The 24,034-nt window shown below is 41.5% G+C and overlaps 1 protein-coding gene across 1 annotated transcript in view; it reads right to left on the bottom strand.

The window, feature by feature from the left end:
* Nucleotides 1-236: 236 nt before the first annotated feature.
* The window catches only part of polr1e (RNA polymerase I subunit E), a 47,456-nt gene continuing 23,658 nt past the window's right edge, over nucleotides 237-24,034 (bottom strand). Inside the window, exons 10-12 of the mRNA XM_070900860.1 lie at nucleotides 18,633-18,714; nucleotides 9,640-9,771; nucleotides 237-798 (exon numbers count right to left, since the gene is read on the bottom strand). Of these exons, the coding sequence (XP_070756961.1) occupies nucleotides 642-798; nucleotides 9,640-9,771; nucleotides 18,633-18,714 (371 nt within the window). The 3' untranslated portion in view covers nucleotides 237-641. The remainder of the gene's footprint in view (nucleotides 799-9,639; nucleotides 9,772-18,632; nucleotides 18,715-24,034) is intronic.

The raw sequence follows: 24,034 nt of genomic DNA on the forward strand, positions 1-24,034 counted from the left end.
GAGCAAAATTCCAGAATATCAAGCCATACCATATCCAATGTCAACCTACTACCAAACTTCACCAGGAAACAAACAACGGTGTCTCAGTATAACCAGGTTAGCTTTGACTGAATTGATAAATAAGATGTAAAGGGTGAAGATGTGCAAAACAACCAGTTTGTACAAATTCTGATCCAAGCAACCTGACACATCCACTGGAAATCAACTGGACAAATACTCAATTCCACATGAATTACTCAGTTGTATGTTGAAGTTTTAATAATAAAACCAGAGACATATCTCAACAGTTAACTATTAACTCATAATTTAAAGCGCCTATTACATCTCAATCATACTGTAATGATACCCGGGTCTTACTATTTAAAATTAAAATATTTTCTGAAGTATTTGCCAACTCTTCATAGCAAACAGGGTTTCTCTGGTTAGAGATTCTTCACATATGTTCCTTTGTGCACTCAGAGGTTGATTTTACCCTTGGCTTGTGTGCAACGTTACTTGTAATTTTTTTGGGGGGGACCGTGCGGACCATTCAAAATATCGCGCATGCAGTCTTTCCCATTGCAAAGCCGGCTACGTAAGTCCCCTGGAGCGTTGCGCGGCCACGTGGCTTAAAGAGAACGTGTCTCTGATTCCAATTTTTTTCATTTCATTTTCTTCCTTTTGTGTCCACGAAGTGTACTTTGTACAACCAATGGTAATATGAGAGTCGCTATTTTATGATCCTCTGCAGCACCACCGGGAATATCCACCTTTTTCTTTGCAACCTTTAAACCCATCGCTCTTGCAATGTCCAAAATTCTGTAAAGTACAATAAAACATGTATTCAGAAATGAACAGCTTTTGTACCATTCTCTACATTAACAAAGTGAGAGAGAGAAAGATAAATGAAAACAGTTAATGGCACATGTAAGGGGAATGTTTGCTCATGCACCAATTCAACCCTTATATAATAATCAAGGTGCGACTGTGGAGCTCCTAATCAGACCCCGGAGCACATTGTTGAGCACTGCCCACGGAGGATGCTTGTAGGCAGCCTGCGGGATATCCACGCTGTTATGCCGGAAGGTTTGGCCTGGATATCCAACTTGGATATTGACATTTGATTTGCGTTGCTACTACCATACGAAAGATGATGATAATCAAGGTTTGTGCAACTGAATTGTTAGATAAAAGCAATATTCTGCTCACCATGGTTGGGGGTTCAATGTCCCCAATGAGGTAGAGATTTTTGTTGGGTAATGGTATGAAGGGATATGGAGCAAAGGCAGGTAAATAAGAGTTGAGATACAGATCTAACTAAATGGGGGAACAGGCTCAAGAGGCTGATTGGCATACTCTTGTTCCCAAATTACTGTAGTGTAGAGCAGAGGAGTCCAAGCTTTTGCCTCCATGGATCACAGAGATATAGTATGGAGCCTCAGGGGCTACATACAAAATTCAATTCGTATTTCAAAGTCTTGATGTTCTAAATTTAGGATTTATTCACCAATGAGGCAACAGAGCTCAGAACAGCCCATTCCAAACCTCCAAGCCCACAGAAACCAAACAGGACAAACCACAAATCAGAAATGTAAACACAAATAGGATCGAGCTGTCTAGGGTTCAAGGGCTGTGCTTGAGGCCTCACTTGGGACCCTGAGCTGGAGGTCGCACGCCACTGCTGTAGACAATGTAGGATTTAGTAGGGAGTTACAAATCTGAAAATGTTAGAGGTGGGTGAAGGTACATGTCACGATAGCCATCTTTTATGGTCAATTGGGCATTTAGTGGCTCTGAGCCAACACTACACAGCTGTTAATAACTTTACAAATTCAGGGCAGGGAACTATGAAAATTGTCAAAATGCTGAACGTTCTAAGTCCTTGTTAGTGGTAAGCTTAAGACATTATAGACTTCAAACGTTTAATTACAAGCCATTAAAGTGCATTGCTGCTAGGAATTAAAATATATTTTCTACTATCGGACTGGGCAGAAATAGTGTTGCAAAACAGTTCCAATTGTTCTTGCTGTCAAAATAGGCAAGACTAAGAAATTACAAAATAAATGCATGTCCAAATCTAGTGAGGCCCAGTTACTGCAGGAGTTCTGGAGGTTGGTTTCACAACGAGTAGTCCTTAATGGAAACTATTTCATTTCTTTATATAAATTATCTACATTCAGCATGCAGATGTCAAAAACCATTTAAAATGTACTAAACCAGCACTGAATTTAGTGAGGGTCCCAACTGAAGTGAGCCATTCGAAAAGATAAGGAGCAGAAAGCACTGTGCAACAGTTTTTCTTTTTAAATTGAAATTATATTTAAACATTATCTTACTTTCTACAAAACTGTTACTATTTAGCTACTCAAAAAAAACAAATGGATTACAAAAATATGGAAATTGTGTACAACACACTTAGAACACCTGAAAAGACACTTCAGCTGGGCCCCTCACTAAATAGAGGCACAAACATCATCACATTGCACTACTGCTAAAATACATTTCCATCAATGGAAGTGTCGTCAGTCACAAGCTTTTAAAGGGCTTGGGCCCACACACACTAAAGCAGAGATCTTGCATAGAAAGAACTAGAACAAATAAGCATTTATTTTCACACCTCTCACAATGTCCGAAAGTGCTTCCTTCACACCCCATACTTTACAGCTCAAACTTTTGCATACACTTTCACAACATTGTGTGCGGCATACTTCTGGGTGCAGGATCTGAGCACTTTGTAGCCTTGGCTCATGTGACATCTAAACTTGCAGTGCATGTGGAACCCGATTTGTGTTGTGTGAATCAGGTTGCCATGCCCCCAATTGGACACTCTTAAATAATGAACATTAAAAGGACCATTCTTTCCAATCTGCATTGCTTGCTATTACGTGGCCTGCTCTTTCCAATCTAAAGAACTTGCATTTATATAGCATGCTTTACAATCAGTACTTTAGACGTGTAGTCACTGCTAGGAAATGCAGCAACCAATTTGTGCACAGCAAGTTCTCACAAACAGCAATGTGATAATGGCCAGATGATCTGTTTTAGGGATGTTGTTCGAGGGATCACCTTGTCAAGCCCCCTCATAATCTTATACGTTTTGATAAGATCACCTCTCATTCTTCTGAATTCCAATGAGTAGAGGCCCAACCTACTAAACCTTTCCTCATAAGTCAACCGCCTCATCCCCAGAATCAACCTAGTGAACCTTCTCTGAACTGCCTCCAAAGCAAGTACATCCTTTCGTAAATATGGAAACCAAAACTGCACACAGTATTCCAGGTGTGGCCTCACCAATACCTTGTATAGCTGTAGCAAGACTTCCCTGCTTTTATACTCCATCCCCTTTGCAATAAAGGCCAAGATACCATTGACCTTCCTGATCACTTGCTGTACCTGCATACTATCCTTTTGTGTTTCATGCACAAGTACCCCCAGGTCCCGCTGTACTGCAGCACTTGGCAATCTTTCTCCATTTAAATAATAACTTGCTCTTTGATTTTTTTTCTGCCAAAGTGCATGACCTCACACTTTCCAACATTATACTCCATCTGTCAAATTTTTGCCCACTCACTTCGCCTGACTATGTCCTTTTGCAGATTTTTGTGTCCTCTTCATACATTGCTTTTCCTCCCATCTTTGTATCGTCAGCAAACTTGGCTACGTTACACTCGGTCCCTTCTTCCAAGTCGTTAATATAGATTGTAAATAATTGGGGTCCCAGCACTGATCCCTGCGGCACCCCACTGGTTACTGGTTGCCAACCAGAGAATGAACCATTTATCCTGACTCTCTGTTCTCTGTTAGTTAGCCAATCCTCTATCCATGCTAATATATTACCCCCAACCCCGTGAACTTTTATCTTGGAAGGGGAGGATCCAGTTGTCGTGGTGAACTTAGGAACCAAGGACATAGGTAGATCTAAGAATGAGGTTCTTCTGAAAGAGTTTGAAGAGTTGGGGTCCAAATTAAAAAGCAGAACCTCAAAGGTAATAATCTCTGGATTGTTACCTGAGCCACGCGTCAATTGGTATAGGGTTAAGCAGTTAGAAAGTTAAATGTGTGGCTCAAAGAGTGGTGTAGGAGGCAGGGGTTTTGCTTCATGGGCACTGGCACCAGTACTGGGGAAAGATGGAGCGGTTCTGTTGGAACGGGCTCCACTTGAATCAGTGTCCTGGCGAATCAAATAACATGGACAGTAGATGGGGCTTTAATGGAAGGGGGTGGGAGGATTCAGGAAAGAATTTAAAAGCATCAAGAGAAATATCAAGGCTCTCGAGAGCAGAGTTTGGGGTGAGAATAAGCAGAGTGGACCAGGAAAGGAGAGAGAGAGTAACAAAGGTAATAGAGCATTACTGACTATGCTGACATCAGGGAAAAATAGACAGAGCTAAAGGCACTATATCTGAATGCGCGAAGCATTCGCAACAAATTAGATGAATTAATAGCGCAGATAGAAATGAATAGATTTGATTTAAAAGCCATCACGGATACGTGGTTGCAAAGTGAGCACAGTTGGGAACTAAATATTCCAGGATACTTTACTTTTAGAAGATATAGGCAAAATGGAAAAGGAGGAGGGTTAGCCTGATAATAAAAGATGGGATAAAGACAGTAGAGAGAAAGAATCTTAGCTCTGAAAATCAAGTAGTAGAATCAGTTTGGGTGGAGCTAAGAAACAGCTGGGGCAGAAAACATTGGTGGGAGTTGTTTATCGGCCCCCAAACAGTAGTGATAATGTAGGGCTCAATATAAATCAGGAAATTAGAGGTGCATGTGACAAAGGTAATACAATCATCATGGGGGACTTTAATCTACATATTGATTAGGCAAATAAAATTTGCAGTAATAGTGTGGAGAACAAATTCATGGAATGTTTACAAGATGGTTTTCTAGATCAGTATGTTGAGGAACCAACTAGAGAATAGGCTATTTTAGATCTAGTATTGTGCAATGAGAAAAGGTTAATTAATAACCTTGTAGTAGGGAAAAGTGGCCATAATATGATAGAATTTTACATTAAGGTTGAAAGTGATTTAGTTAAATCCAAAACTAGGGTCTTAAATCTAAACAAAAGAAACTACATAGGTATGAGGGGAGAGTCGGCTAAGGTCGATTGGGAAACTACATTGAAAGGTATGATGGTAGATGAGCAGTGGCTAGCATTTAAAGAATTAATACATAATTTATAACAAATATACATTCCTTCAAGGCACAAAAAACCCACAGGAAATGTGATCCAACCATGGTTAACAAGAGACGTTAAAGATAGTATTAGATCAAAGGAAGAGGCTTATAATGTTGCCAAAAAGAGCAGTAAGCCTGAGGACTGGGAGCATTTTAGAATTCAGCAAAGGAGGACCAAGAAATTGATAAAGAATGGGTAAATAGAATATGGGAGTAAATTAGCGAGATACAAAAAAAAACAGACTGTAAAAGCTTCTATAGGTATGTAAAAAGGAAAAGATTAGCAAAAGTAAATGTGGGTTCCCTACAGGCTGAGACAGGAGAAATTATAATGGGGAATAAGGAAATGGCAGAGAAATTATACAAATACTGTGTGTCTGTCTTCTCAGAAGAAGACACGAAAAACCTCCAGGAAATAGTGGAGTACCAAGAGTCTAGCGAGAATGAGGAACTGAAGGAAATTAGTATTAGTAAAAAAATAGTACTGAAGAAATTAATGGGACTGAAAGCTGATAAATCCCCTGGACCTGATGGCCTACATCCTAGGGCTTTGAAAGCGGTGGCTATAGAGATAGCGGATGCATTGGTTGTCATCTTCCAAAAGTCCATAGATTCTAGAACGGTTCTTGCAAATTGGAAGGTAGCTAATGTAACCCTGCTATTTAAGAAAGAAGGGAGAGAGAAAACAGGGAACTACAGACCTGTTAGCCTGACATTAGTAGGGAAAATGCTAGAATCTATTATTAAGGACGTGGTAACAGGGCACTTAGAAAAGAATACTAGGATTGGACAGAGTCAACATGGATTTATGAAAGGAAAATCATGTTTGACAAATCTGTTCAGAGTTTTTCGATAAGGGGGAACCAGTGAATGTGAAGTATTTGGATTTTCAGAAGGCATTTGATAAGGTGCCGCACAAGAGGTTATTGAACAAAATTAGGGCTCATGGAATTGGGGGTAATATACTAGCATGGACTGAGGATTGGTTAACGGAAGAAAACAGAAGGAATAAACGGATCATTTTCGAGTTGGCAGACTGTAGCTAGTGGAGGTGTTGTAAGGATTGGTATTTGGGCCCCAGCTATTCACAATCTAGATCAATGATTTGGATGAGGAAATTAGGAGTGGGAAAATAGAGTATGAGAGTAAGCTTGCAGGGAACATAAAAACTGACTGCAAAAGCTTCTATAAATACGTGAAGAGAAAAAGATTAGTGAAGACAAATGTAGGTCCCTTGCGGTCCAGACCTGTAACATCCCGCTATAGGTCAGAAGTGGTTGAAATATTAATGAAAGCGGGAAAGGGGTACTGAGATGAAGGATCAGCCATGATCTTATTGAATGGTGGTACAGGCTCGAAGGGACGAATGGCTTACTCCTGCACCTATTTTCTATGTTTCTAATTAAGTGAATTTATAATGGGGAATAAAGAAATGGCAGACCAATTGAACAAATACTTTGGCTCGGTTTTCACTAAGGAAGACACAAATAACCTTCCGGAAATACTAGGGGACCGAGAGTCTAGCGAGAAGGAGGAACTGAAGGAAATCCTTCTAAGTCAGGAAATTGTGATAGGGAAATTGATGGGATTGAAGGTCGATAAATCCCCAGGGCCTGATCGCCTGCATCCCAGAGTACTTAAGGAAGTGGCTTTAGAAATAGAGGATGCATTGGTGGTCATTTTCCAACATTCTATTGACTCTGAATCAGTTCCTATGGATTGAAGGGTAGCTAATGTAACCCCACTTTTTAAAAAAGGAGAGAGAAAACAGGGAATTATAGACCGGTTAGCCTGACATCGGTAGTGGGGAAAATGTTGCAATCAATTATTAAAGATGTAATAGCAGCACATTTGGAAAGTAGTGACAGGATCGGTCCAATTCGGAATGGATTTATGAAAGGGAAATCATGCTTGACAAATCTTCTAGAATTTTTTGAGGATGTAACTAGTAGAGTGAACAAGGGAGGACCAGTGGATGTGGTGTATTTGGACTTTTAAAAGGCTTTTGACAAGGTCTCACACAAGAGATTAGTGTGCAAAATTAAAGCACATGGTATTGGGGGTAATGTATTGACGTGGATAGAGAACTGGTTGGCAGACACGAAGCAAAGAGTGGGAATAAACAGGTCCTTTTCAGAATGGCAGGCAGTGACTAGTGGGGTACCGCAATGTTCAGTGCTGGGACCCCAGCTATTTACAATATACATCAATGATTTAGACAAAGGAATTGAATGTAATATCTCCAAGTTTGCGGATGACACTAAGCTGGGTGGCGGTGTGAGCTGTGAGGAGGATGCTAAGAGGCTGCAGGGTGATTTGGACAGGTTAGGTGAGTGGGCAAGTGCATGGCAGATGCAGTATAATGTGGATAAATGTGAGGTTATCCACTTTAGTGGCAAAAACAGGAAGGCAGAATATTATCTGAATGGTGGCAGATTAGGAAAAGGGGAGGTGCAACGAGACCTGGGTGTCATGGTACATTAGTCATTGAAAATTGGCATACAGGTACAGCAGGCGGTGAAGGCAGCAAATGGCATGTTGGCCTTCATAGCGAGAGGATTTGAGTATAGGAGCAGGGAGGTCTTACTGCAGATGTACAGGGCCTTGGTGAGGCCACACCTTGAATATTGTGTTCAGTTTTGGTCTCCTAATCTGAGGAAGGACATTCTTGCTATTTAGGGAGTGCAGCGAAAGTTCACCAGACTGATTCCCAGGATGGCAGGACTGACATATGAAGAAAGACTGGATCGACTAGGCTTATATTCACTGGAATTTAGAAGAATGAGAGGGGATCTCATAGAAACATATATAATTCTGACACGACTGGACAGGTTAGATGCAGGAAGAATATTCCTGATGTTGGGGAAGTCCAGAACCAGGGGTCACAGTTTAAGGATAAGGTGTAAGCCATTTAGGACCGAGATGAGGAGAATCTTCTTCACTCAGAGAATTGTGAACCTGTGGAATTCTCAACCACAGAAAAAGTTGTTGAGGCCAGTTCGTTAGATATATTCAAAAGGGAGTTAGATGTTGCCCTTCCGGCTATAGGGATCAAGCGGTATGGAGAGAAAGCAGGAATGGGGTACTAAAGTTGCATGATCAACCATGATCATATTGAATGGTGGTGCAGGTTCGAAGGGCCGAATGGCCTACTCCTGCACCTATTTTCTCTGTTTCTATGTTTCTATGAGGGGACCGAATGTAATATATCCAAGTTTGCTGATGATACAAAGCTAGGTGGGATTGTAAGTTGTAAGGAGGATGCAAAGCGGCTTCAAGGGGATATAGACAGGTGTAGTGAGTGGGGAAGACAATGCTAAATGGAATATAATGTGGAGAAATGTTAAGTTATCAACTTTGATAGGAAAAATAGGAAAGTAGAGTATTTTTTAAATGGTGAGAGATTGAGAAATGTTGGTGTTCAGAGGGACCTGGGTGTAATTGTACACGAATCATTGAAAGTAAACATGCAGGTACAGCAAGCAATTAAGAAAGCAAATGGTATACCTGTATTAGCCTTTATTACTAGAGGATTTGAGTTTAAGAGTAAAGACGTCTCACTGCACCTGGAGTATTGTGTTCAATTTTGATCTCCTTAACGAAGGAAAGATGTACTTGCAACAAAGGTTCACCAGAATGATTCCTGGAATGGGGTGGGGGGGGGGGGGGGGGGGGCAGGGGGCGGAATTGTCCTAGGAGGCCGAATTGAAACATACAAAATTCTTACATGGCTTGACAGGGCAGATGCAGGGAGGATGTTTCCTCTGGTTGGGGAGTCTAGAACCAGGGGGGTCACAGTCTCAAAATAAGGAGTTGGCCATTTAGGACTGAGATAAGGAGAAACATCTTCACTCAGAGGGTGGTGAATCTTTGGAATTCTCTACCCCAGAGGGCTGTGGAAGCTCAGTCTTTGAGTATATTCAAGTCAGAGATTAGTAGATTTTTGGCTATTAAGGTAATCAAGAGATATGGGGATAGTGCAGGAAACTGGAGTTGAAGTAAAAGATCAGCCATGATCTCATTAATGGCAGAGGAGGCTCGAGGAACCAAATGGCCTACTCCTGCTCCTAATTCTTATGTTCTTATAGTGTTAGTTAATAAAATATAGCAACTGTGTGACTTGGTTAATTTATAACACTCCAGAAATCCAATTCAGCTATTCCAGAATGAATGTAGGGCAGAATCAATCAGAAATCTTACACCTATAATGTAGCATGTTAGTGTGCCCAAGCCTTTGTGATGGTCACAGAATACAAAGGGCACACCTGCAATTCCTCAGATGGTAAGCTCGCAACCTTTGCTTAACCATCAGCTGGGAGGCATCACTGAAGATAAGGAGGGGAAATTTCAGGCCAAGTTATCCCAGGTTGCTGGTTACCAAGTAACCAGTACAGGCAGAGACTACTGACAGTAATAACCCGAGGGGAGGAAATAACTAAGCAACTAATGAAATATTTCAAAGAAAAACAACCTTACCTGTTTTCACTGATTTTCAAATCTCGCTGTAGATATGTGAGGTCAGTTTGAAAACTGTTGATGTGTAAAGCCAGTGCAATAATGTATGTCACTATCTTGGCTTTCATGGAAGCAGGCATTACATTTTTTATACTGAAAGCAGAGACAGTAGGACTTGGTTAGATACAAGATTTGAGGACATGACTTCATACAACAGCCACCATTGCAAACCCTTGTTTCATTTATTGCCAGATGTACAGTCAATTTTAGAGATAGGATAAATATATTCTTACTGAATATTCTTGGAGTTAAACATTTGTTATTTTATTCAGTAATACTATTGGGGACAGAAATTCGGGTTTTAGCACTTTCACCCGTTTTTGGGTGATAATTGCGGTGGAATTTTTTTTTACTGCTGGGGTACAATTATCGCCAGACCTAATAAAATTTGCCTAACGGTGACCAGCGATAGCGATAAATCTGGCGTTGCACAACTGAATTTGTGCACAGGAGCCGAAATTTGCAAGTGAAACAAAAACGTACCTTTTGTGCATGCGCTATTCCCCCCCCCCCACCCCCCTGATTTTTTTCTTCACCCCGTGCTTCTGATCAGCTTTCCGGGAGCGCCCATGCATGCACAGTACACCCAGGGCTGAATAAGCCATTTTCAAATAACAGGTACGATAGAAGGAGGAAATGGGAGCAGGCAGAGTGAAAAAATTCGGTAATGGGGCGTATGTGGCCCTCATCACAGTTGTGGAGAAGAGATGGGGGGAGATTTAAATAGGAGGGGTGCAAGTAAACCACTCCCAGCGGTTCTTAGGCGTCTTTGAACCAGCATTTCTGAGGAGGTGTCTTTCGTGGACGACATCAGAAGGACCCACACCCAGTGCCGCAAGAGGTTCAATGACCATAGTGGGTCTTTGAAAGAGCTGTCCAATTAGTCCCACACACCTGCTGTTTCTCATTTTCAAGTATATATACAATTCCTTTTTGAAAGTTATTATTGAATTTGCTTCCAACATCCTTTCAGCCTGTGCATTCTAGATCAAAATTCGTTGTGTAAAAAAAAAAAATTGTCCCCATTTCCCACCATGTCAATTATCTTAAATCTGCGTCTTCTGGTTATAGACCTTCTTGCCAGTGGAAACAGTTTCTCCTAATCTGCTCTATCAAAACCCATCATTATTTGAACACTTCTATCAAATCTCCCCTTGACCTTCTCTGCTCCAAGAGAACAATCCCAGGTTCTCTAATCTCGCCGCATAACTGTAAGTTCCTCGTTCCTGGTGTCACTCTAGTAAATCTCCTCCTCTGCACCCTCTCCAAGGCCTTGACATCCTTCCTAAAGTGTGCTGCCCAGAATTAGATACAATACTCTAGCTGAGGCCTAACCAGCGATTTAGAAAGGTTTATCATAACTTCCTTGCTTTGTGCTCTATACCTCTATTTATAAAGCCAAAGATCCCTATGCTTTTAAAAAAAAATAGCCTTATCAACTTGTTTTGCTACCTTCAAAGATTTGTGTGTGAACTCCAGGTCTCTTTATTCCTGTACCCCCTTTAAAACTGTACCATTTAATTTATATTGCCTCTCCTCATTTCTCCTTTCAAAATACATCACTTCACACTTCTCTGCATTAAAATTTAATCTGCCATGTGTCTGCCCATCTATACCCTCCTGAAGTCTGTTACCACCCTCCTCATTGTTTACTACATTTCTCAGTTTTGTCTCATCTGCAAACTTTGAAATTATATCCTGTATACCCAAGTCCAGGTTATGAATATATATCAAAAAGAGCAGCGGTCCAACTACTGACCCGAGGGACACCACTGTATACTTCCTTCCAGTCTGATAAATAATTTTTCACCACTACTCTGCATTCTGTCTCTTAGCCAATTTTGTATTCATGCTCCCACTGCCCCTTTAATTCCACGAGCTTCAATTTTGCCAACAAGTCTATTACGTGGCACTTCATCAAACGCCTTCTGAAAGTCCATATACACAACCGCACCATACAACTTCATCAGCCCTCTCTATTAGTTCATTAAGTAATTCAATCAAGTTTTCCAGATGCTATTTGCCTTTAATAAATCATGTTGGCTGTCATTTATTAACCTTTGTTTTTCCAAGTGACAATTGAATTTGCCCCGGATTATGTTCTCTAGACTTTTCCCCACCACCTGTAAACTTGAGTTGTAAACTTCCATAAACTCTTTGAAGCAGAGATAGTCTGAATGTTTTCATCTGTACATCATTCACCTCTACTTACCCCAGAACCAATGAAATTGTAATAAATTAGGACTGACCGCGAATAGAATATAATCTCAGTTATTTGAAAGTTGCACATGTCAGCTTCTCAATGAACTAGAATTTAAACCATCTTCATCCCATCACCCAACCAAGTAGTCACAATGACCTGGGATTCAAATTCAAAGAGGTCATCAAATCGAACATATATATACAAAATTAATACCCAGCTATATATAAATATAAATAAATATATACATAAAAATATATAAATAAATATAATTAATAATATTATAGCACTGCTTCTGGCCACAGTATTATAAATGAGGCAGCGAACATCACTTCACAAGGTGGTTTCATTCTCTACCTCCCAGAACAATGTACAATTGGTGGCAAATGTATGTAGTTTACTGTCAGGTCCCCAACCTTTGTGGAAGAACTACAAACTCACAAACACAAATACAACTGCACCACCAGGGTCACTACCAGTCTCCAACAAAGTTTAAATGAGCCAAATTCCGAACATACAGGCAGCCACAATACATTGTACATTAATAGGCAATTAACCGATAAATCCAGAGAACAGGCAATCAGAAGGGAGTTGTTCACATGTATCTATATTGGTAAAGACATTAAAAAAAGAATTCTAAGAGGCAATAATGGATTAAAGGATTAATTTGAATGGCCTGCTTAATCATATACTAATATATTCATAGGTTTTTTTTACAACACAATATTAACTGTTTCAGTGGAATTAAGATCAGCTTTCCACCTGCACACTAATGAGGAGACAAATTCTGCAATTGTGGGCTAAATTTTCCCTGGTCATTTGTGCCGTTTTTTTTGGCATTTTTTTCTCCCAAGTTTCCCCCCGCGATCTGCGCCAGCGTAGCTCATGTCGCAGTTTGGCCATCGTTTTTTCCTCCTAGGTCAGCACATCTGACCACTCCCGAAAAACCTTCTGGGCACTTAAGAAAACCAGCGCCCATTGACAAATCACCATTGTTTTTAAATCGAAGATTTTGGAGGGAGTCAAGAACACTGTCAAAATCAATAATAAAGTTCAACTTTTTTTTAAACCTGTCAACGTAGTAAGTGTAAATTTGTTGGATTTCAGAAGTTTTCTCTTTTTTTTTTACTCACTCACGCCACCACCGAAGGTCTTGAAGCAGGGCTGGAGGGTCGTAGCTTTGGTCGGCAGAATCGGCCCTGTGCCCGGACACAGGGGCTCGGCTAGAAAACAAGCCGTGGGAGAGGGTGTGGGGAGAAGAGAGAGCGAGGTGCCGATTGGAAGGCTTCGAGCCCGGAGAGCGAGGTGCTGATCGGAAGGCTTCCGAAGACTGCAATTAGTTAAGGGGGGGGGGGGGGGGGGGTTAAGAGGAGGAGTCACAAGGCCTTGGGTGTGGTCCATCCATACAAACCTTGGGAAAAGAACTGCAAACCTGTCCTGCCTGCCTGCTTTCCTGCTGTTTTGAGCTCCTTTCAAAGGTTAAAGTATGGGGGCATTACTGACAATGCCATACCTTGTGCGAGCCTTCTGCATCATGGTGTCATTGTTCATAGGTTTATATTTAACCTTCACAGCTGCTGACTGAGGGCCATGTGGCTCTTTGTTGGCCAGCACGGACATGATGGGCCGAAATGGCTTCCTTCTGCGCTGTAGATTTCTATGTTTTTAATGGTGCTACGTAGGAGACAATTGATTCGACATCATCGCATCAGGAACATCAGAGCCCGTAGGGTTCTGGGCAGGAGGCCTTACCCACCTCGGGTATATCGAGACAGGTGTTCGTACCTCCACCTAATGATGTAAACTGTGTCAGAAGACTACGTTTCTGCAAAGAAGTTGTAACTGAGATCTGTGAGTTGGTCGAGCAGACCTACAACCTAGAAACATCAGGAGGACTGCTTTGTCAGTTGAAGCGAAGGTTACAGCTGCATTTTCATTCTATGCCTCCGGCACATTTCAAGCTACAACTGGGGATGTGTGCGCCATCTCTCAACATGCAACACATGTCTGCATTCGCCAGGTGACAGCTGCATTGTATGCGCAGAGGAATGACTTCATAAAGTTCCCCATGACAGCCCAAGCAATCCACGACAGGGCTGTAGGCTTCTTCAGGATTGCTGGCTTCTCAAAGGTACAGGGCTGCATTGATTGTACCCACATCGCCTTGCGAGCACCTTTGGAAGATTCTGAGATGTACAGGAACAGAAAATGCTTCCACTCCATTAATGTGCAGCTCGTGTGTGACGACATGCATCATATCATGTCAGTCGATGCAAGATACCCTGGGAGCACCCATGTTGTGTTCATCCTATGCGACAGCCTTATATCTGCCATGCTTCAGCAGCAGCAGCCAGAAGGGCGGAGCTGGCTACTGGGAGACAAAGGGTACGGCCTCGCCACCTGGCTCATGACGCCCCTACATGTAACCCGGACAGAAACTGACCATCAATACAACATGGCGCACATTGTGACACGCAGCATCATAGAGAGGACCATTGGCATCTTGAAACAGCGTTTTCGATGCCTAGACCATTCCGGAGGCTATTTGCTGTACTCCCCTGAGATTGTCGGTCAGTCCACTGTTGTGTGCTGCATGCTGCATAACTTAGCCATCATGAGGCAGCAGCCCCTGGTACTGGAAGACCCACCTGCGGTGAGAGTGGCTGATGATAACGATGTGGAAGATGCAGATGACGAGCAGGGGGAGGAGGACGATGAGGACGAAACACGACGGCGGAGGAGGGCGAGCCATCGCGCCCCTTAACGATGGCTCGACCCTTGCGTCAGCAGCTCATCCGTGAACGCCCGAGGGCTCAGCAACAACTATTCCACATGGGCCATGTTTACTGTTTGGAGCTGTTCAGTAATGTTGTGTTGTGTTAATGGAACATGATTCAGCTTTAATGTAAAATATATTTTATTCAAAAGTTTATCACACAGTTCTTTTGTACTTAACTTTAATAAAATTATTCTTGTATCAAACTTTACTTTAAGATCACTTACAAACTTTATCATTAAAAACTTTAAACTTATAAATTTACATAGCTTACAAAAAACTTTTAATTTGAGAACAGTTACAACAGTAACCCACTAGTCACTGCCTGACATTCTGAAAAGGACCCGTGTATTCCCACTCTTTGCTTCCTGTCTGCCAACCACTTCTCTATCTATGTCAATACATTACCCCCAATACCATGTGCTTTAATTTTGCACACTAATCTCTTGTGTGGGACCTTGTCAAAAGCCTTTTGAAAGTCCAAATACACCACATCCACTGGTTCTCCCTTGTCCACTCTACTAGTTACATCCTCAAAAAATTCTAGAAGATTTGTCAAGCATGATTTCCCTTTCATAAATCCATGCCGACTTGGACCGATCCTGTCACTGCTTTCCAAATGCGCTATTACATCTTTAATAATTGATTCCAGCATTTTCCCCACTACCGATGTCAGGTTAACCGGTCTATAATTACCTGTTTTCTCTCTCCCTCCTTTTTTAAAAAAGTGGGGTTACATTAGCTACCCTTCAATCCAAAGGAACTGATCCAGAGTCCGTGGAATGTTGGAAAATGACCACCAATGCATCTACTATTTCTAGGGCCACTTCGTTAAGTACTCTGGGATGCAGACTATCAGGCCCTGGGGATTTATCGGCCTTCAATCCCATCAATTTCCCCAACACCATTTCCTGACTCCTTACATAAGAACATAAGAAATAGGAGCACAACACCATACGGCCCCTCGAGCCTGCTCCGCCATTTAATACGATCATGGCTGATCCAATCATGGACTCGGGTCCACTTCCCTGCCTGCTCTCCATAACCCCTTATTCCCTTATTGTTCAAGAAACTGTATTTCTGTCTTAAATTTATTCAATGTCCCAGCTTCCACAGCTCTCTGAGTCAGCAAATTCGACAGATCCACAACCGTCTGAGAGAAGAAATTTCTCCTCATCTCAGTTTTAAATGGGCGGCCCTTTATTCTAAGATTATGCCCTCTAGTTCTAGTCTCCCCTATCAGCGGAAACATCCTCTCTGCATCCACCTTGTCAAGTCACCTCACAATCTTATACGTTTCGATAAGATCACCTCTCATTCTTCTGAATTCCAATGAGTAGAGGCCCAACCTACTCAACCTTTCCTCATAAGTCAACCCCCTCATCTCTGGAATTAACCTTGTGAACCTTCTCTGAACTGCCTCCAAAGTATATCCTTTTGTAAATATGGAAACCAAAATTGCACGCAGTATTCCAGGTGTGCCCTCAATAATATCCTATACAACTGTAGCAAGATTTCCCTGCTTTTATACTCCATCTCCTTTGCAATAAAGGCCAAGATTCCATTGGCCTTCCTGATCATTTGCTGTACCTGCATACTAACCTTTTGTGTTTCATGCACAAGTACCCCCAGGTCCCGCTGTACTGCAGCACTTTGCAATCAAATAATAACTTGCTCTTTGACTTTTTCTGCCAAAGTGCATGACCTCACAATTTCCTACATTATACTCCATCTGCCAAATATTTGCCCACTGACTTAGCTTGTCTATGTCCTTTTGCAGATTTTGTGTGTCCTCCTCACATATTACTTTTTCTCCCAGCTTTGTATCGTTGGCAAACTTGGCTACGTTATACTCAGTCCCTTCTTCCAAGTCATTTATAGATTGTAAATAGTTGGGGTCCCAGCACTGATCCCTGCAGCACCCCACTGGTTACTGATTGCCAACCTGAGAATGAACCATTTATCCCTACTCTCTGTTTTCTGTTCGTTAGCCAATCCTCTATATATAACATAATAGCCCCAACCCCGTGATCTTTTATCTTGTGCAGTAACCTTTTATGTGGCACCTTGTCAAATGCCTTCTGGAAGACCAAATACACTACATCCACTGGTTCCCCCCTTTATCCACCCTGTTCATTACATCCTCAAAGAATTCTAGCAAATTTGTCAAACATGACTTCCCCTTCATAAATCTGTGCTGACTCTGCCTGACCGAATTTTGCTTTTCCAAATGTCCTGCTACTGCTTCTTTAATAATGGACTCCAACATTTTCCCATCCACAGTTGTTAGGCTAACTGGTCTATAGTTTCCTGCTTTTTATCTGCCTCCTTTTTTAAATAGGGGCGTTACATTTGCAGTTTTCCAATCTGCTGGGACCTCCCCAGAATCCAGGGAATTTTAGTAAATTACAACCAATGGATCCACTATTCCTGCCGCTACTTCTCTTAAGGCTCTAGGATGCAAACCATCAGGTCCAGGGGATTAATCCACCTTTCGTCCCATTATCTTACTGAGTACCACCTCCTTAGTGATTGTGATTGTGTTACGTTCCTCCGCCCCTATAGCCCCTTGACTATCCAGGGCTTGGTCCTTGCAGTGTTGCATCTTGTACTGCTGCAGCTTCTATTTTTCCAATGCTCTCACACAGTACTTAACTTTTTCTCACACACAACTGGCTCTTTAAAAATGGCTGATTCCCAACTCACAGCTGTATTGCGCATGTTCGTCCATTGCAATGACATCAAAAACATAACTTTTCTCCAACCCCCTCCAAGGCAACTGGACACGCTGCACGGCGCCAAATTCAAATGATACATCAGGGAAACTTTGGCAAATTATTTCCGGCGCATTTCTGGCCTAGAAAAATGGGCGTAATTCTGGCAACACGCCAGAAAATGGGCTTGGGAGAATTGAGTCCATAATTTCAAAAAACCTTCCACTCTGTTTTTATCAGGAACAAGACATTCTCTCCCCGCCGCCGCCACCACCCCCCCCTTCCCCCATTTATACACACTAATTCCTCAGCACTTCTGGCCATTACGCATAGCACTGAAGGAACAGCAGGATAAACAATCTGGGAACAATATTCTGAGCCGAACAATGGTGCTTTCCAGAGAGGCTGCAAGCTTTCTTCTTTTAATAGCCCAGAAATCCCGGCCTCCCTGGGTCCGTATGAAATGTGTATGGACTCTGGAAGGCATCGTAAAAGACGGTTTTCAGCGCACAATGCGCATGCGCTGAAAGTTGGCTTTACCGATCTATCAAGCTCCACATCCTCCGCATCTCGGGGGCAAGCTCATTTGCAAAGGCAAGATTGCGGTATTTATCCATATCTTGCCTGGCAAATGTCCTGAAAACTCTTGCGTCTGATAAAAGCAGATGCATAGCCTACTTTTACACATTTTATTATTAAAAACCCTGCCCACTACACTGTTTATTTTAAACCATAATTAAAAAATCTTTTAAAAACTATCTTAATTTTTTTTTCTCCCAAGACATTTCTTAACTTTAATTTCAATTAATTTTAATTAAATGAGGTGTTTTTAATTTTTTATTGTGTGTTTAGTGTGTTTTTTTTAATCTCATTAATAGCAATGCGAACTCGTAGATACGGAGTTGTCATTGCTATTAATGCTGTGGAATACTGTAGCTGATTGGTTGTGCAGGTATATGTGACAGCACTTTCTGCATCTGAACCTGTAGGACGGAAGCGCGCTTCGCAGTGCAGGAAGAGAAGACCTCACCATCAGAATCCCAAGCTCCTCGGGACCATCAGGTACTCTCGTAAGAATTCTCTGGTCGGAAGCTTTCGTTCAAAAGAAGCCTCCGACCGGAATTTCAGGGCCATTATGTTGTAGGAAATGTTAATGGTACTGGCGATGTTCAGGACTTGGTTATTTGAACAATCTTCTGTACTTGTTTAAAAAAAAAATTACACAATTCTCCTTTAGAAGCTAAACCACTTGAAGCATATTTACCGTCCATTGTTGTAAGTCAGGACTGTGAAATTTTTCATCAAACTGTTTTTTACAACATCCGCAACATCACTCCCAAGGGAACCTGAAGCAGAAAATGTTAAAAACGGTACATGAATATGAAGTTTAGTTAGGAACAGACTGCTCACGTAGTAGAAATACAGCGCTGGATAATTTATTTTTGGGAAAGATCGAAAATAATACAATTGCACACATAAAATTACATTAACATATTGATTTTTAAAATCTGTATATACCAATAGATATCTAGCACAAACTACTTATACCTGTCATTATCACTTTTAAAAACATTACTTAAAAAAAATCCTTTGTGTTAAGTCAGAAGATAATTGATACCTGTGAATGATCAACAAGGCAGGAACCTGACCAAGGGTTTTCAGATGGTAGGAACAAAGTGTAAGTAGTTTATAACCATCATCTGAATTTGAGACAAGATTATAATCCAGAAATATTTCAGGGTATTGCTTTTAAAAATATAGATCATGAAAACTTCATGGGTGCTTTTTTTCAAATCTGAGTCTATTTATGCCAATAGCAACCATTTCATGACAATATGCAATGATTGGCAAACTGACGATCACTGAAAGTTTATCAAGAAAACGTGGGGCAAAATAATTAACATTCAGCCTAACAGTTATCAAGTTACTAAAATCACTTCCCTCCATTAAACAGCAGCTAAAAACTGCACCTTCAAAAGTACGTCAAAGCACAAACTATTTGAGTCAGACAGGGATTTTCTATCATATTGCGAAGGAAAGCTTATCCCAGAACAGAAGGATGTGGAAACCTTTTCAAAAAGTCGAAAAGAAGGAAAAGTGATTGTGGCACACACACATGCGTGTGTCAGTGGGGTAATCAATAAGCTGACTGTACAGTAGCTTCAAAACTCTTGCTATGGAGTGTGAATACAGTTATTTTATTTTCCGGTTACCTGGAAACAGTTAAATTTCGTCCAGGTACTGCAGTAGGAGGCAGAATAACACCTTGTGCAAAACGTCTGAAAATAAACCTGCAAATAGATGCTGACCCGGTGGATTAATGACTGCCTATGCTGCACAGAACCAGGTTTGATCGGCAAGTTTGCACTCTTAGGGCTCAATTTTCCCCAGTGATTTGCGCTGTTTTTTTTTTGAGCAGGCTGCTTTTTTTGGCCTCAGTTAAAAAAGTGTTTCCGCAATCAATTTGCACCAACGTAACTCAGTCAGTTACGAGTTTTTTTTAGTTCAGTTTTTCTTTCAGCCAAAGGGGGCTTAACCTGCCACCTGCACCAATTCTGGCCATTTAGGCAAGTTTGGCCAAAGAGTTACTCCAGTTCTGCTTAGGCCTTTAGTTTTGGGGGTGGAGCTGCTAGATAAAGCATCTTTAACGTAGTGAAATGTTCCAAGGCGCTTAAAGCCTATTTGACATCAATTTGCTTAAGACCCTTCATCTCGCAGACCCAAATTTCATCCAATTAGTTTGGGTTCAAATCCAGGTGGTGGGTGAAAGGGCAGTGCACCTCTGCACCAATTATTGCTTCCACATTTTATGACTGTTCAGTGGAACGAAAACAATGTCATAGAAATGTAACTCTGTATTTCAGCCCTTACGTAAATTAGGCAAGATTTTATCAATGATATTACTTAACAAATACAAATGATCCAGGTCTTAGACATTCTGCTAGAGTTCTCTTTTTAAAAACATTCTCCCTACACCTCTCCTGAAGGCATTGACTGTTTAATGAGGTATGGTTTCACTGTTTAACATCTGTAGTGGGGAAAATGCTTGAAGCTATCATTAAGGAAGAAATAGCGGGACATCTAGATAGGAATAGTGCAATCAAGCAGACGCAACATGGATTCATGAAGGGGAAATCATGTTTAACTAATTTACTGGAATTCTTTTAGGATATAACGAGCATGGTGGATCGAGGTGTACCGATGGATGTGGTGTACCGATGGATGTGGTGTATTTAGATTTCCAAAAGGCATTCGATAAGGTGCCACACAAAAGGTTACTGCAGAAGGTAAAGGTACGCGGAGTCAGAGGAAATGTATTAGCATGGATAGAGAATTGGCTGGCTAACAGAAAGCAGAGAGTCGGGATAAATGGGTCCTTTTCGGGTTGGAAATCGGTGGTTAGTGGTGTGCCACAGGGATCGGTGCTGGGACCACAACTGTTTACAATATACATAGATGACCTGGAAGAGGGGACAGAGTGTAGTGTAACAAAATTTGCAGATGACACAAAGATTAGTGGGAAAGCGGGTTGTGTAGAGGACACAGAGAGGCTGCAAAGAGATTTAGATAGGTTAAGCGAATGGGCTAAGGTTTGGCAGATGGAATACAATGTCGGAAAGTGTGAGGTCATCCACCTTGGAAAAAACAGTAAAAGGGAATATTATTTGAATGGAGAGAAATTACAACATGCTGCGGTGCAGAGGGACCTGGGGGTCCTTGTGCATAAATCCCAAAAAGTTAGTTTGCAGGTGCAGCAGGTAATCAGAAAGGCGAATGGAATGTTGGCCTTCATTGCGAGAGGGATGGAGTACAAAAGCAAGGAGGTCCTGCTGCAACTGTACAGGGTATTGGTGAGGCCGCACCTGGAGTACTGCATGCAGTTTTGGTCACCTTACTTAAGGAAGGATATACTAGCTTTGGATGGGGTACAGAGACGATTCACTAGGCTGATTCCGGAGATGAGGGGGTTACCTTATGATGATAGATTGAGTAGACTGGGTCTTTACTCGTTGGAGTTCAGAAGGATAAGGGGTGATCTTATAGAAACATTTAAAATAACGAAAGGGATAGACAAGATCGAGGCGGAGAGGTTGTTTCCACTGGTCGGGGAGACTAGAACTAGGGGGCACAGCCTCAAAATACGGGGGAGCCAATTTAAAACCGAGTTGAGAAGGAATTTCTTCTCCGAGAGTTGTGAATCTGTGGAATTTTCTGCCCAATGAAGCAGCTGATGCTAGCTCATTGAATGTATTCAAATCACAGATAGATAGATTTTTAACCAATAAGGGAATTAAGGGTTATGGGGAGCGGGCGGGTAAGTGGAGCTGAGTCCACGGCCAGATCAGCCATGATCTTGTTGAATGGCGGAGCAGGCTCAAGGGGCTAGATGGCCTACTCCTGTTCCTAATTCTTATATTCTCTTATGCTCTTGGTGCCTATCTCCCTCCAGTACTTTGGCCAACTCCCCATCTTTCAAGCATGAGGTTTAACAACGATTATTAACAGCTATCCAGCCGCATGAGGTACTGGGCTGAATTCAGTCCTTACCCCACCCAATATCCATTAGTGATCAAAGGGCGGCACCTATACAAGATTGATAAGACAAGTTGTACTGTCTCTGCTGCTGTTCTGGTTGAGAGAAGACTATGGGCTCAATTTTCCCCCCAAAAAAATGTTCTAAGTTTTCCCGTTTGATTTCTTCATTTTGGCGAGAGTTACTTGTGACAATACTCCTGAGATATTAAGGAGAGGATTCAAAGTAACAGCAACATTAAAATGTCACCAAAAAAAAGTTTGTTAAATACCCTAAATTGTATTAAATTAATGGACGTTGTGTGCAGACAGAATGACCTCAGTATTTAATGGGATCATTTGAATTAATGTACTAGAATGTATTATTCTAACAAAAGGTTTCACCTATTAAAAGGCATTATATAAATACAAGTTGTTGTTGTTGGCATCTCCCAGAAGACAATTGAAAACTGCTCAAAATCAACTCAAATTGAGAGACAGTCATTTTTGAGCACATTTCCTTGGTACAAGGTGCTCAAATTATTTTGTCCAAACTATGGAAATGAATGAGTTGACAGAATTTTTTGACTGCAAATTTGTCTCCAGTTAAGTCAATCCCAAGGTTCAAATACAACTTCTTGGTACCATACTGTAGACTACAAAGCCCGTCAGTATGACCACCAATGTGCCCTGTAATTTTGTTTGGGGCTGCGCGGGCCATTCAAAATACTGTGCATGCACGATTTTAGCATTAAAAGGCCAGCAAGCCAGCTGCACAGGGTGCCTGGAGCACTGCACAAACGCACAGCTTACAGGGAACACTGGTGACCACTCCAGTTTGCATTCATTTATCACTTGTTCTGGAGATCAGATACTAAATTTGAACCAAGGATGTCAGTACCTCAGTGACTGCCCCATGTGGCAAACTAGAGGCAACGTTTGAGACTTGGAATTTAATTAATTCGCAAAACACACAATCACAATGACTCCTCAGCCTATACTCTCACGGTTTTATATTTGTTCATTAGACTTGCTTCTAAGTCACTCCCACCACCCGCTCTGCTGACCTCCAAGTCTCCCGACTTTCTGACTTCTGAACAGCAGCTCTGCTTCATCTTGCACTCCCAGGAAGTGAGAGACATCTTATTGGAAGGCTAACCTCGAGTTTCTATTTATACAGCACCCTTTCACATTCTCAGGACATCCCAAAGTGCTTCACAGCCAATTAATTACTTTTGAAGTGCAGTCACTGTTGTTTTGTAGGTAAACACAGCAGTCAATTTAGTGCACAGCAATAAGATAAATGATCGGATCATTTGTTTGATGTTCAGTTGAGGGATAAATGTTGGCCAGGACATAGGGAGAACTCTCCTGCTATTCTTCTAACTTTTTACGTCCACCTGAACGGACAGATGGAGTCTTGATTTAATGTCTTACTAAAAGATGGCACCTCTTACAGTGCAGCACTCCTGCAGAAAAGCACTGAAGTGTCAGCCTAGATTATGTGCTCAAGTCCTGGAGTGGGGCTTAAACCCACAACCTCTGTCAGAGTTCTACCATTGAACAAAGCTTACGGAATCAAGCCACTATTACCACTGCTGGTAACAATCCAGCTTTGTAGCATTGGGGACGCCAGGAAGACAAATAAATCAGCACAGAAGCTAAACTCGTGAAAATGAGCAACAATTTCCCAAATCATTACATTTACACTTCAATCCATTAATAATTAAGACACCTGGAAAGTTCCTTTTTCGTCACTCAGTAACACAATTGTATTGTTAGTTCATGCACATCTGACTGTCATTTTCTGATTGCCTGTAGACATTTTGTGCAGTGAGCTAATACAGGCAGTGTAGATTGATCACAACAGCAATCATACTGTGGCACTGGGTGATTACAAAACAATGGCTTTGCCTATTACTATCAACAAAGGGGAGGGGATTTTAACTTTGCTGGGACAAAGTGAAATCTATTGGAAATTAAACTGGATACAAGGTCTACAAAGAAAGTACAAGGTTCATATATATTTTCATTTGAAGACTTGTAAAGTTCAATTGAATCATCTGAAACTTCAAATAAATAGGTAGAATCCACAACAACATGTGTAGATTCCTGACCTTGATGGTGATAAATGTTGGCCAAGACATGGGGAGA

Source organism: Pristiophorus japonicus, chromosome 1 (assembly GCF_044704955.1).
Source record: "Pristiophorus japonicus isolate sPriJap1 chromosome 1, sPriJap1.hap1, whole genome shotgun sequence".
Lineage (NCBI taxonomy): Eukaryota > Metazoa > Chordata > Chondrichthyes > Pristiophoridae > Pristiophorus > Pristiophorus japonicus.